This window comes from Pogoniulus pusillus, chromosome 16 (assembly GCF_015220805.1).
Source record: "Pogoniulus pusillus isolate bPogPus1 chromosome 16, bPogPus1.pri, whole genome shotgun sequence".
In the NCBI taxonomy this organism is placed as follows: Eukaryota; Metazoa; Chordata; class Aves; order Piciformes; family Lybiidae; genus Pogoniulus; species Pogoniulus pusillus.
The window spans coordinates 8558443-8572262 of NC_087279.1; the positions used below are offsets into that span (position 1 = coordinate 8558443).

General features: G+C 46.2%; 1 protein-coding gene across 3 annotated transcripts; it reads right to left on the minus strand.

Annotated features, from left to right (window-relative positions):
- Window positions 1–2401: 2401 nt before the first annotated feature.
- CNBP (CCHC-type zinc finger nucleic acid binding protein) lies at window positions 2402–11887 on the minus strand. Of its 3 annotated transcripts, none has more exons than XM_064156325.1 (5): window positions 11794–11887; window positions 5001–5120; window positions 4684–4776; window positions 4306–4507; window positions 2402–3462 (listed from the first exon to the last, which is right to left on the minus strand). In XM_064156325.1, the coding sequence occupies exons 2-5, from the start codon at window positions 5101–5103 to the stop codon at window positions 3345–3347; spliced, it is 516 nt and encodes a 171-aa protein (XP_064012395.1). In that variant the 5' UTR covers window positions 5104–5120; window positions 11794–11887; the 3' UTR covers window positions 2402–3344. The 3 variants fall into 3 exon arrangements, with proteins under 3 accessions (XP_064012395.1, XP_064012394.1, XP_064012396.1); XM_064156324.1 differs by lacking the exon at window positions 11794–11887 and adding an exon at window positions 11348–11514; XM_064156326.1 differs by lacking the exon at window positions 11794–11887 and adding an exon at window positions 11348–11513 and having other exon boundaries at window positions 4306–4504.
- Between the last annotated feature and the right edge of the window lie 1933 nt (window positions 11888–13820).

The following is a 13820-nucleotide window of genomic DNA, read 5'->3' on the forward strand; positions in this document are numbered from 1 at the left end:
CAAACCATTCCTAGAGTATGAATGCAGTGAAGCAGTATGATAAAGAACATGATAAAGCAGTGAAGCGTCACAGTACTAAGCAGCAGGAGATGCAGTGTCTTCATAACCAAGCAGAATTGATTCATTCTACAGGCATGGAAAAGTAGATCAGAAACGTCACCAGCACAGGAGGTCTTTGACACAACTCTGCTTTAGCTACAGGCTAAGTCCCAAAGACTTCCATGTCTGTGTAATCACAGAACTTCAATCTGAAGGCTGAAGAATGTGCTGGCTGGCTGTACTGCCGTGAGACAATGCTCATTTCAAGTGTGGATGTCATCAGTTTTGGCAGCCACATGTTAAGACTTAGAAGTACTCCAACAGCAGCTGTTAAAAGCCAAACATCCACACTTCCCATTAAAAAACCCCACACAACCCAGACAAGCACCTCTTCCCTACCCCCTTATTCAGTCAGAGCTGAAAGGCTTTGATATTTAGCAAACGGGTTCGATGAAAAGCAGCCTGCCAAGGAAATCCCAACCAGTCATAATCACCATCTCACTTTGGTTTTACACTCTGTATAACTTGCCTTCCACATCTTCATGGCACACTGACCAGGTAGAACCAAATCACAGAACGGTTTGGATTAGAAAAGACCTTAAATATTGTCTAGTTATAGCCCATGTCAGGGACTTCTTCCCACTACATCAAATTGCTCAAGACCTTGTCCACCTTGGCCTTGAACACCTCCAGGCAGAAGGCATCCACAACCTCCCATGCCAACTTGATCCAGTATCTCCCCACCCTCACTGCAAAGAATTTCTCCCTAATTTCAAGTCTCTCCTCTTACAGCTCAAAAGCCATTGCCCCTCATCCTGTTACTACAAAGACTCTTTCCACCTCTCCTGTAGCCCCCCTTTACATACAGAAAGACTGCTCTAAGGTCTCCCCAGAGCCCTCTTATCCAGGCTGCATGACCACAACTCTCTTCAGTCTCTAGGGGAGTTACTCCACCCATGACCTTTCTGGTGAGAACTAAAGCATCCTAAGTGCCTCAAATAAAGTGACTTCTGTCAACAGTCGTTTCCTTCAGCGACTGCAGCTCCAGCTTTCATAAAACCTGTTCAGATCAATTGCTGCTAGGCAGCTGACCCAGGCTGCAGCCATCTCATACTTCATGTTTTCACCAGGAATCTTCTCCATGAGCTAGGGGGTTCAAGGTTTTCCACAGGCTTTGACCAAACCCTGTCTTTAACTTTTGCTGCTTTTTAACATTTCACTATACATTAAGGAGCTCCAGACTGCATTTGGCAGTGTGCTGCCAGAGCAAACAATCTGATCAAAGTTCACCTGATGTGACAGAGTAGCTCTGGCTGTCACAGTTCTCTTGGACATACGGTCTAGCTATCAGATTTTCCATAACACGAAGATTACCAGGTAAGACACCTCCTTTTACAGTTTGAAGAACTCCCAGAGAAGATTCCTCATTAGGATCTTCCAATTCACCAACCAAGGACCTCTCATCTCACTTAGATGATGTCTTCTGGAAGCTTACTGCACTGTGTTTAACAGCCTTGCTCCCAAAATAACTGGAAATGTTAATGGATGCTGACTGGTTAATTATAACACAGACCTTGGAGACAAATAACAGTGCCAAGTCAGTTTCACTCTGGGCTAGCTGTAGATCCAATACTTTAGAGAGATCAATCTATAAGCATCCCAATTATCACAGGCAATCTTTTCACTCCTACAGCACAACTAGCCTAACACTTTAGGGCTGGAGAGCAAAGAAAGCCTTTTTTTTTTGGGGGGTTGAAGAAGCAAACTCAAAAGTATTTAGTGCCCTAGCCCTGATCATAACTGGAGAGAATCCCCAAAAATGTCACATCTCCTGAGGACAGCCAAAGCCCAGCTGAAACTGCTAAGTGCTATTAAAAACAACATGTTAACAGCATGCCCTCAGCTGTGCCTCAAGGTGAAGCACTGAGCAGACAAAAACTGCCCTTAATTTTTCCTGCTCATGCAGACAATTTTGACCCAAGTGCATAAACTCGAGGACAGTCATCTCTCTCTATGTAACTTTCTAACTATGTTAACCCAGTTAATCAATAAAACAGAATCTATGGGAAGTGCCTGTGAGAGGGATGTTTTAAATGGCAGTATGGTCTATTGACACATGTGAAGTCTGAGTAACAGATCATTGAACTGCTCCAGGTTTGGAGCTCCCTGTACCTCTAGCAAGTTCCAAAGAAATGCTTTAACTGCACCAGCACAGGTGAAACAAGCTCCCTCTGACACCACACTATCCACTCACATTCGCACACGCAGTTACACACAGCCTGAAGAGCTGCATACATCATGTAGAGTGTGATGCTACTGGATGGAAACTCAAAAAGCACAAAAGAAGAAGTCCAAACTAAACTTTTAACACCTCCACAGACCCCTTTTTAATATGTTACTTTGCAACGTATACATGAAAACCAAAAATAAACAAAGGAACTTTAGCCAAACTCCCCTTCCTCCTCCAGCTTTATTGATAGTTTAAAATTACATTTTTCTATGTTCTAGGACTTCAATTGCTTTTACCATCTTACTTTAAAAACTGATTACCAAGCAAATGAAACTCAGTTGTCTAAGTGATATAGTATACAAAAATAACATCTTGATTTCTGTGAAAATGCATTTATTTGCAACTCCTGAATAGCTCCAAATTGTATATGCTATGAGCACTGATGTCTGGGTTTCAGATTGACTTTGAGATAGTTATTCCAAAGTTTCCCGTTACGTTCTGTATCTCCAACATGAACATTCATTAACTGAATTACTGTTTGTTTCTGATTTCTCTCTTTCTCTCTCGTGGCCATTAACAGGCATGTGCATCTTGTGTGTTTACTCCCACTCAGCTATATGCTCTAGGTAGGGCCTGATACAGATATTGGTGTTAACAGCTACTGAGGTCAGACAATCCAAGGCCATAGTAACAAAATTAAAAGTTATGAGGAAGTTTAGACACTTCCAGAATTTCTTTCCTCCTGCATAGGATCACTTCCATGTAACCCAGAGAGGTTTTTGCTGGTCTGACTCAACTCTTCCCACTCATCAATCCCTATTCACCAGTGGCACGGAAAGGGGGTTCTTTTAACAAAGCATTATACATAACACCTCTACCAAACTAAACATAAACATTTTTTTGTAGTTAAATGCAGAAAGTTGATTTTTCCACCCCTTTCCTCCTTTTACACGGCAAGTAAAGCTCACTGGCCTGGGAGTAGCCTCTATCTGCCAACCTTTGGCCAGTGAAGAGGATTCAGAGAAAAATAATACAACCATCAATCAGAAAAAGGAGGGGCGACAAAGGAAAATAATTAGGCTGTAGCTTCAATTGTGCATTCCCGTGCAAGGTGCCCTGACTCGCCGCAGCGATAGCAGTTGACTTCACTGGTCTTGCTGCAATTGATGGCTACGTGGCCAGTTTCACCACACCTGGAGAAAAGAAACAGATTGGGTCAAAACCATCCCGAATTATTCGGCAATTGAATCCTTTTCTGTTAAGTGAGCTAGCTACTTGAACTTCACGTAATACTAGCTCTGCATTCAAGATTTCTGCTTCAGTATCCCAGAATTCTATGACATAAGGCAAGTTTGTCTTCAGAGTCAGGAACCATTTCCTCACTATCAACTCCTCCACATATGCCAACATCACAGTACATCACACAAGACATTTTCCCCTTCTGTGCCAGGCTTTGCCTGCTCCAATACCTCTGTCTGCAGTTCATCAGTTTTGAGAGTAATTTGCTTGAACTCAACCTCCCTCTCCCAGGAGGGAGTCTTGGTGGGGGTGAGGAATGTGCTGTTTGTCCTATCTGCCTGCATTCAAAACCCAGTCAGGCTTTTGAAGATGGAATTTCAGTATGATTTGACGTTTCTTCCTATAACTGAGAGATCTGAAATATATTCCTGCTGAGTATGGCTGTGCCAGGGAGTTCCTTTGTACAGCTCCAGCTGGAACTTTGTTAGTTCCAGCTTAAGACACAGGATACTCAGCTCTAGTTGAAGTTTGTCTTGTAAGCAAGTACTTCATGTCACCTTCTGCAAAAGGACAAGAGACACTTCTGCATAACTTAAGTGATTTAACACCTGCATTGTCCTGGCCTTGTACAGACACATGATTTTGCTAACGAGTGTTTTAGTTTTGACCACCACTAGGTAGCTTTAAAGAACCAAGCTAGTTGGTGAAGTTTAAGCTTTATGTCCCAACCAAAATAAGATCCAGAATGGATCTATGACTTCAGGTAGACTTTGCAGTTGCGTCTCAGCAGTTCTTACCTATAGCATTTCACTTTGGTGCAGTCTTTTTGAATGTGTCCAAACTCTCCACAAGAATAGCACTTCTGCTCATCTGCGTGGTCACAGTCCCGAGCCAGGTGGCCGGGTTTGCCACAGTTGTAGCAGCATTGCTCCCGCTCTCTCTTGGGCTCCTTGCAGTCCTTTGCAATGTGGCCACTTCTACCGCAGTTATAGCAGGCTTCCACAATAAGAAAAACATACCAAACAAGACTATAAAACCTTGGTAGAGTGAGGGGTAGTATGCTTCTAGTGAAAGGCTCGTTTCCAGTCAGTTACACTAAGGGCACAAGAGCCTTCCCTCCAAGCACAGATCCACGACCATGTGATTGAAGAGATAGAATATTTAGTGATACTTACCATCCTCCTGAAGATCACAGTCCTTGGCAAGATGGCCAGACTCACCACAGCGGTAACAGATGTCTGGGAGAGATGATGACATGAACTGGAAGCCTGCTTGAAGCAAGTAAAAGGAGGAAAAAAGCTTGAGTAGAAGTATACCTTGAAGAGTTAATCAAGCTTACCTTATGGGCCAGTGGCAAAATTCCTACACAGAGGTAAGAGCCAGCCCATTTGTGTCCCAACTTCTTCAGATTACCAAAGCCACTTTTATAAACTACAGAACAGTCAGCCAGAGATCTTGCTAAACAAATCTCCAAACCACACCAATCACCCACCTCTGCCACGGCTTCTCATCCCACGACCACGGCCAATTCCAGTCGGGCACTCCCGAGCCCAGTGACCAGTACGTCCACACTTGAAGCATTCATTGCTGCTCATGGCTGCAGATCACCTGCCTGAGAAAAAGACATTTTTAGAATACCTTCTCCTCTTCCAACCAAATACTACAATAAAAATAAGACATTAGAGGTTACACAAACTTTCAAAGGCAATGAAAACCAAGCAGGACTTGTGACTAATTCAATACTTGCACAGTATCTGATCATGACTACTGAAGTCAGTCTAGGAAATGAAAGTTCATCTCTGCTTTGTTGCAGCAAGGCAGCTTTGAACAGCCAGAAGAGCTGTGTAGCATCTGTAATTCTCACTAATTTTGAAGACAGACTTCCAAAACTTACAACATGCTTTTGAGTAGGAAAAACAGACCACCTCTTAACTGTTGTCTCACCAGCCTACTGACAGAGCAGAAGCAATATACTTTCTCCCTTTCAGAGTTAAACTCAAGTGTCAACTATTTACATCTACAATTTTTTTCCTGGTAGTTATGCTTTCTCTTGAAGTGTCTGGCTGGCAGCTGCTACAATGACTAATCAAGCTTCATCCTGGAAGACAGTTGTAAGAACAGGCAGCATTAAACAGTATATCAGCTTAACATTCACAGACTTGAAGTTATTTCATGACCTAAACTGCAGTTAAACTCATGAGAAACAAGAATTAGAGCTCAAATACATTGACCTATAGCTCAGGATGCAAATTAACTCCCAAGTCTGCATGAAAAGACATGTAGCTTCCCTAAAAGACATCTGACACTTGCCAGATATTTAGGAAGGCTAACTTGGAAAACATCCTTAGAATGTGAAGGAAACATCAGCTAGGCATGCCTGTCCCAGACAGTGCAAACCACTTCTTTTGCCCTTATTGGGGAATAGAGGTATGTATTTCATTGAGCAGAAAGTCAGCCTGCCACAGTTCCCAAAGCATGGGTTAAGATGGGATAGGTTAGACAGTCTGCAGTCACACTGCCCTAACTCTCTTAAGCTCAAGAACTTACACAAGACTTACAGAAGTAGAAAGAATAAGAAGTTAAACATTTAAATGGGATTTTTTAAAGTCTACCTCAAGACAAGTTTAAAGTATGCTAGTTTAAAACTACGCATGCCAAGCTTTGTTTTGATGAAGTCTCCGAAGTTTAAATACTTCACATGCTCTCTGCTAACTCATTCTTAACCCAAAACAATGACCCCATGCATTTGGTCACTTTACCTGACCACCAATCCCTCTCTCACCCTGCTAATTCACCTGTAACCCTCCAATTTGTTGCATAATGCTTCCCTTTCCTGCACATCATGCATCATTCGATATTAACAAGAAGGTTCGCAAATTGTGTCTTCGCTACAGAACAGTATGAACAGCACAAGACCCGAAGAAGGAACCAGAATTAGTATCCTGACATTTAGCTCTTAAACAGACAGCATGTATCTAAACATGAATGTTTAGATGTGAAACTAATTTACTGTGGCTTTTAAGCCTCTTTGCCCCCTCCTATCACCTTCGTCATTAGAAGAGACCATCCACCCTTCCCATCACAGTAGACATACGGTAACTTAAAGTACAAGACATACAAAATTTGGTAAGCTACTCCTGCAATCACACATTTACTTTCCATCTGGATCAGATGAAGGCATTTGCTCTGAAGTTCTGCAATGAAAGGATGCAGTAAGATCTTAAAATAGATGTTAACAAGAATAAAACAAATGGTTGTCTGAGCAATTCAGTGATTTTACATATGAGCCAGTCTTCTCTATGCTCTTAGTGCTCCAAGACTCCAAACTGTCTTATTAGGACACCCAAAGGTGAGGAGGTGTCTGTGGTGGCAGCAGCTGACAGTGTGCCACTGTTTATGCTCGTTTTCATAGCAACCATGTTGACACTGCAGAAGAAAACACAAGCAAAGCCAACCGCAGGAGCTAGGCTCAAACACAACAGCTAATGCTGCTTGTAATTTCACAAAGGAAAAGATGGAGGTGTCTCAATTATATTCAAAGATACCTCCTCTATTCAACTTGCAACTCTCTGAAAGCCTTCACAGTGAAACACTGCAGTGCAGAAACATCTGTTAAAGAGCAAAACAGCATGCCAGCAGCTGGACAAGAATTCCAACACATCTTTATAGATAGTAAGAATCACCAGACTTCCACTCCAAACCATGAACTGGAGACTACAGCATGATGGACAGGATCGATTACCAACAGCTATGCATATGAGGCAACTAACAAAACCAGTTAGGCAAACATATGATAAAAGAAATGCTTAATAGGTGAGCTAGATCTGCTTTAGGTGCAAGTAGAGAAGCTTTCATATTAAGGTTTTCAGTCCTGGCAGTCAGGTAATCATATGTGATGGGCAAAGGTTCACTACTCACTGCCTCAAAGCAATCTGACAGGAAAAGTCTTATAAAAAGTTGCTTCCTTTTTTAACTGCTGTTTCAAGCAGTAAAAAAAAACCAACTTTTTTAACTGCTCCTTCTCCTGATATATAGTAATTTGTCAGAGTATGATTACACAAGTGGAGCAATGATCTCTTGAACAATGCATTAAAAAAAAAGTTGTGTCTTTCAGAGGCCCCCCTTTTTCTCCTGGACTTAAGAGATATTTGGTTACAGCTGCCCTAGAAGCATGATCACATGCTGTTCCATCTTCAGATACCTAAAGTACATGAAAGCACCAATCAGTTTGCCTGGAATGTCTCTTCACCAGTATTTTAATATTTAACTTCAGCATTCTTCCTGTAAAGGGTCTGACACCTAACAAAAGTTCATCAGCTGGAGATGGATGCAGCTGACTCTAGTTTTACCAACCCACTAAGAATTCTTACACAAGAAAAAAATCCCCCACTGTTGTAAACTGTTTTAAGAACTGATACAAGGATTCAGCATTCAGATAATGCCACCTTTAAGGAGCAATATCCAGAAAAGGCTGTTTTGCAAGACAAGTCCTTAAATGGATAGCCTCCAAGCAGTCTGAACACCATTACAGTTTTCAGTTACTTCAAAGAGTAAAAATAACACTAAAATAATTAGTACAGTAAAAACAACCAAGTTCAAACTCTCCTCTGTTAGCCAATACTCCTCCATTTTGTCATCACAGGCAAGTCTCCAGCAGTTCCTTTTATCTATCAAGGCCACCTTAAGTAAGCCTTCTGCAAAGAGGCTGTTTGTTTTAAGTCTTGAAGAATTTTCACTCAGCCAAATCTATCAGTTTTCCACAGCTAAAACGTTTTACACGAAGCAGCTTGTCCCTGCCTCCCCCATCTTCACATCCCAGAGCTAGTCATCTACCTTGCCAGGACAGGAAAAGTAATGGAAAACAAACTACAGCTCTGGCCTCATCTATCATTTCTGAGCCAGGTCAAACTCTGCAAGACATACTAAGCCACTGTTCTCACAGACTAGATTCAAAACTTGAACAAGGCTAGTTATCCTGTAGAAGGGGTCTTCTACAAAGCTCCAAAACTGCAGAGTGAGTTGAAATCACTCACCTTGAAGCAAGTCGACAAGAAGTTATTACAAAATTAATTTTAGACTTTGTTCTGTGTGATGGCCCTATAGCTAAAGATCCCAGGCTGAGTGAGAACAGTTCACAGATCCAAGTGGGACGTGCCACTAGCAGGTTCCCACCAGGTCTGAAGCTTTTTTTGAGTACAACTTTAGCACCAGACTTCAAGGTGACAAAGTTTCTTTGCTATTCTTTTACTAGTAGGAGAAACATTGAAGCTTCTCCTATAAAATATGCAGTGGAAGACCATGTATTTTATGCTTTAGATATTCAAAACTTTTAACATTCATTCCATTTACCTCCACTTTTTACACACACATTTTAACAAGATTCCAGTCTGGTTTAGTAACCCACCTAGGACTAATGATGAAAAGAACTATCACTAAGCACCACTGTAACACTCTTTACTTATGACTTTTCACCCAGATGCCCTTCAAGAAGAAATTTGTTTTAACAAAAAGTATAGCTACCTTGAGTTCCTTGGGGCATAATGGAAGCTGAGCTTTAACCTTCAAGATCACAACTGGCTAGTAACAGTTTTAAAATGCAACAATTAACAGAACAGGGCCAATTATGCTTGTTCTACTTACCAGGTGCTTCTTTTGACCTAAAGATATGACTTCCATTCAGTACTAGCAGGACTTCACTCCTTCAATCAAAGGGCAGACTAGATAAAAACCACTGCTAAAGTCAGCATTCATAAGGGCTCTTTGGCAAAAGTTGAGAAATGAGAAGGCTTTTTCCAGGCTGTTGACCAACCTACAATATCACATATGAATTTGAGAAGCCATCCCAGAGCCAGCCCCAAACACGGCATAATCCCTCTGTAACAGGAAGAACAACTCTGCTTCCTGCCTAGAAAGGCAGAAAAAACAGCTAACAAAAGTAATGGGGTTTTGTTCCAAAACAGAAGTCGAACTACTAGTCATTTAAATAGAAATGCTACCCGTGAGGGGTTTTCATTTCTCAAGCTCTATGTTTTAAGAATTTCTGAACACAGGATCCATGACTGGCAGCAAAGCTACAATCTGATCAAATTTCCACATCTGAAACCACGTTCCAGAGTGATACTTCCATCTCTAGCTTTTGTCCTCACTAGAAGAAGATATAAAATTAAGTATTCTCAGCCCAAGGTAACAGCAGCTTCAGTCGGAAAAGAAGCAGTTTGAGATTCCAAGAAAACCTGTGTGGAAAACTCAAGCCTTGTGCTTCATCCTGCATTCCACAGCCAAGCTGCTCCAAGAATGCTGAACATCAACTAAAACTCAGGAACTTAAATTCCTACTGAGGGGCCAAAAAACCGATTAAAAAGGTAGCCTGACTTCAAATAGGTAGTAGTTTTTTATAGTTTCTTGACACAATCAGGAGAGCATAATTTCATTGAAAAAGTGACTGTGGCATTTTCTGCCTAGTCATACTACTTAAAGAAAAAATATAATTAACTACTGAATATGTTCATTCCATCATATTTGCTTCTGTTAACCTGTATTAAGTTTTAAACTTATGCTAAGCATCATCACCAAAGTGACTTTTTAACATAAAATCTGGTCCAAATATTAACGAATTCAGTTTAAAAACGGGCAGCCTGTAACTCAAAAGCCAAGTGAATACATGTAGCGTCTTCACTTTGAAAATAAATGCTGCATTACTTGGAAAATAAACGCCGGAAGGAAATATAGGCTAGGCCACCCTAATACCGCATGGCACTGCTACAATTAAACTAAACACCAGCATTAACTTTAATAATTCCTTACAGTTCTTGATACTAAATGACTAACAGTGGTCGCTTGAGAACTAAGTCTGACAGGACCTTAAATAAAAGGCTGCTCCACTGCTGCGTGATCTGTAGATGTCATAGGCTGTTTTTCCTACCCATTTATAGGTCACACTTGGATTTGGAGCAGGCCACCACGATTGTGGTCGGAGACAAATAGTTGCAACACCCCGACCCTCTGCTCTCCGGCAGCGCCTCACACGTGGGGAGCCGCGTGGTGCACCGCGGCCCAGGCCCAGCCAGCCTCCCCGCTCGACCACAGGCGGGAGTTTAGCAGAGATTTAAGAAAAGAATTTAAAGGAAACAAACAAGCACTCAAATAAAAAAAAAAAAAACCAAAATAAGAACAAGAAGCAGATTTTATTTCAGCCCGCTTCTATCAGATCTCCTACCCAACTTGCCGCGGCCACTCACCCCCAGAAGTTAAGTCACACGCCCCAGTCCGCACACGGAGACCGGAGCAGGCCGCCTACCCCTCCCCACACGGCCAGGTCGGCCACGTGAAGCGCTACTCTGACCACCACGCCGCCCTCTGCCCCGGCGCTGCGGGCCTCGCCAGCGGAACGCGGCACCGCGGCCGCTGCCGGCCAAGAGGCCGAGCATCGCCGCTGGCTTCGGAGTGAGACGGTTCCTGGGTAGTGCCCAGCCTGACCGAGCGGCCCAGAATAACCTACTCCTGCCCCAACGCCCTAGCCTCCCTTCCCCCCGAGCAGCGCAAGCTCCCTCTGCACCTCCCGGAACCCGCCAGAGCCTGACTCACCCACCGCCTCCACCCGCCCTCAGCGGGCCCGCGGCGCCCCACTCCACCCTCAGCGCTCTCCATCCACCTCTTTCTGTCCTTCCCCGAAAACTCAGGCGGGGGAATCGTGTCTGAGCCCCAGCGGGCCAGTCGGCGCCACTTTCCCGCGCACTAGGCCGGAGTACGCCAGCGCCATCAACCCTCCGCGCTCTGCCTCCACTCTCCACCTTCTGCCCTGGCAGCTCCTCTCGTCGCCGAGGTCACTCCAGCAGTTACCTGCGGACTCTCGAACCCGCTGCGGCCGTAGCCCACCCAGATGTCCGTAGGCCCCGTTAACTGCGACTCCGCGCGCCTGCTCCGGTTTCCTTCTGGCTGCGCCACACGCGGTTTGCACACGGCCCAACGCGCTCTCCCCCTCCGGATCACCCGGCCCCTCCCCTCTACTCTGCGCACGGCTCACTGAAGTCCACCTCTCAGCCAATAGGCACAAACCGCTTCTCTGGGTAGCCAATCAGAGCAGCGGACAGTGACACCCAACCAGCGTAGCAGAAAGGTGGGAGCGGCCTCGCCCACCAGGCCTAGCCCCATAGCCGGGCGGGCGGTGCGAGGGGCGGCAGCGGCGAGGACGTGCTCGCCTCCTGGGAGGGGGGCGGGTGGCAGCAGGATAGAGCGGCTGCTGTCAGGCTCTGTGGCACCTCCTTGTCCTTCGCGCTGTGACTCACCACCCAGGCAGCTCTGGCTTCCTCCCTGCGCCGCCCCTTCCCCCATTCCGTCCGCTCCGGCGCCCGCCTGACGCCTCGGGCGAGAGGGGACGCCGGGCTGTCCCCGTGATGCGGCCCGGCGCGGCAGCAGGGTAGGATAGCTTCGCGGAACGGGGTGTCCGAGCCTCCAGCTCTCCGCCTCCCCTTCACCCCTAGTCCGTCAGCCGGGTGAAATCCCGCGGTGGAGAAGACGGGCGTGAGAGCCGCTGCTACCTTGGGAGAAGCAGTTCAGCCTCACGCAGAATCAAACGGGACGGGCTTATCGGCGGGCGCTGCGCGGGGAGCTGCCTGCCCGCCTCTCTTCCCTGCCTGTCATTACAACGCCTGCTCCCGTGCAGCTTCCTCCATGCAAGGAGATGAGCTTAGTACCCCCGACTCTTTCGTAGCGCCTTTGCTTGTCACACCGAAGCGGACACCGACATAGCCCTGGCCCAGGGTTTGTCTCGGTATCTCGCGTGTCTCTGCACGCCGCAGAGACTTGCAGTCCCCCCCCGTCCCGCTCCCATCTCTAACACCCGCTTTCACCCACCGGCGCGGGGGCTTTCTCAGCCGCCTTCCCGCTTGACGCCGCTGCGCGGCCGGGAACACTAAACAAGGCCACCGGTACCACTCTGCGGCACTCGGCACAGTTGGGCAGTGCTGTGGCGGCTGCCGAGACAGCGCTGAGGCAGCGAGGCTGAGCGCGGAGGAGAGCAGGGCAGCGGGCACCCTGTCAGGGGCACCGAGCGCGCACTCAGCCCGTGGCGGCGCTGGAGGAGCGGCCGCCATCTTGACAGGACGAGCTGGCTCCCGGCCTGCCGGTAGCACCAGGAAATGGTGGACAGGGGAATCGGCCGCACTGCGCTGTGCTGCTGGCTGGCACAAACAGGCGTGGGGTTTGCCGGACTGATGCTGCTGAGGGCCCCAGGTAACAAGGTTTCTGATGGTTTCACATGTGACAGCATGAAGACACAGAAATAAAGTGATGTTTGGTTTTTTTTTAATTACCGAATGAAGCTCACAGGCTGTGTTTTACACGAATCTCACAAATGCTCTTACTACTGAGTTTAATGCTCAACTATGTGGATTTTTTGCATAATCCTTTCCCCTTTTGGATAGAAACTATAAATGGGTTAGCAGCTACGTATGACACCAAGCCCACCTCCATGGAAGTATACACTACACCTGCAGTACCCACAGCTGCTGCATTACAGCCGCAGAATGATCGGGGTTGGCAGTGACCTCTGGAGATCATCTAGCTGAACCCCCTCACCAGAGCTGTTACACCTACAGCAGGCTGCAGAGAATGGTGTCCTGTTTGTTTTGTTGTTGTTTTGTTCAAAATTCCAGTGCCTCAAATTCATGTTGAAATGCTTTTCCCTTCCTTCTCATCACTGACAAAAGGAAGAAAGATGGGCAGAGTCCAATGGGATGGGGTTCAATAGCTCCAAGTGCAGGGTGCTGCACTTTGGCCACAACAACCCCATGCAGAAATACAGGCTGGGGTTGGAGTGGCTGGAGAGCAGACAAACAGAGAGGGATCTGGGGGTGCTGATTGACACCCGCCTGAACATGAGCCAGCAGTGTGCCCAGGTGGCCAAGAGAGCCAGTGGCATCCTGGCCTGCATCAGGGATGGTGTGGCCAGCAGGAGCAGGGAGGTCATTCTGCTCCTGGACTCTGCACTGGTTAGACCACACCTTGAGTGCTGTGTTCAGTTCTGGGCCCCCCAGTTTAGAAGGGACGTTGAGATGCTTGAGCGTGTCCAGAGAAGGGCGACGAGGCTGGGGAGAGGCCTTGAGCACAGCCCTATGAGGAGAGGCTGAGGGAGCTGGGATTGGTTAGCCTGCAGAAGAGGAGGCTCAGGGGAGACCTCATTGCTGTCTACAACTACCTGAGGGGTGGTTGTGGCCAGGAGGAGGTTGCTCTCTTCTCTCAGGTGGCCAGCACCAGAACAAGAGGACACAGCCTCAGGCTGCGCCAGGGGAAATTTAGGCTGGAGGTGAGGAGA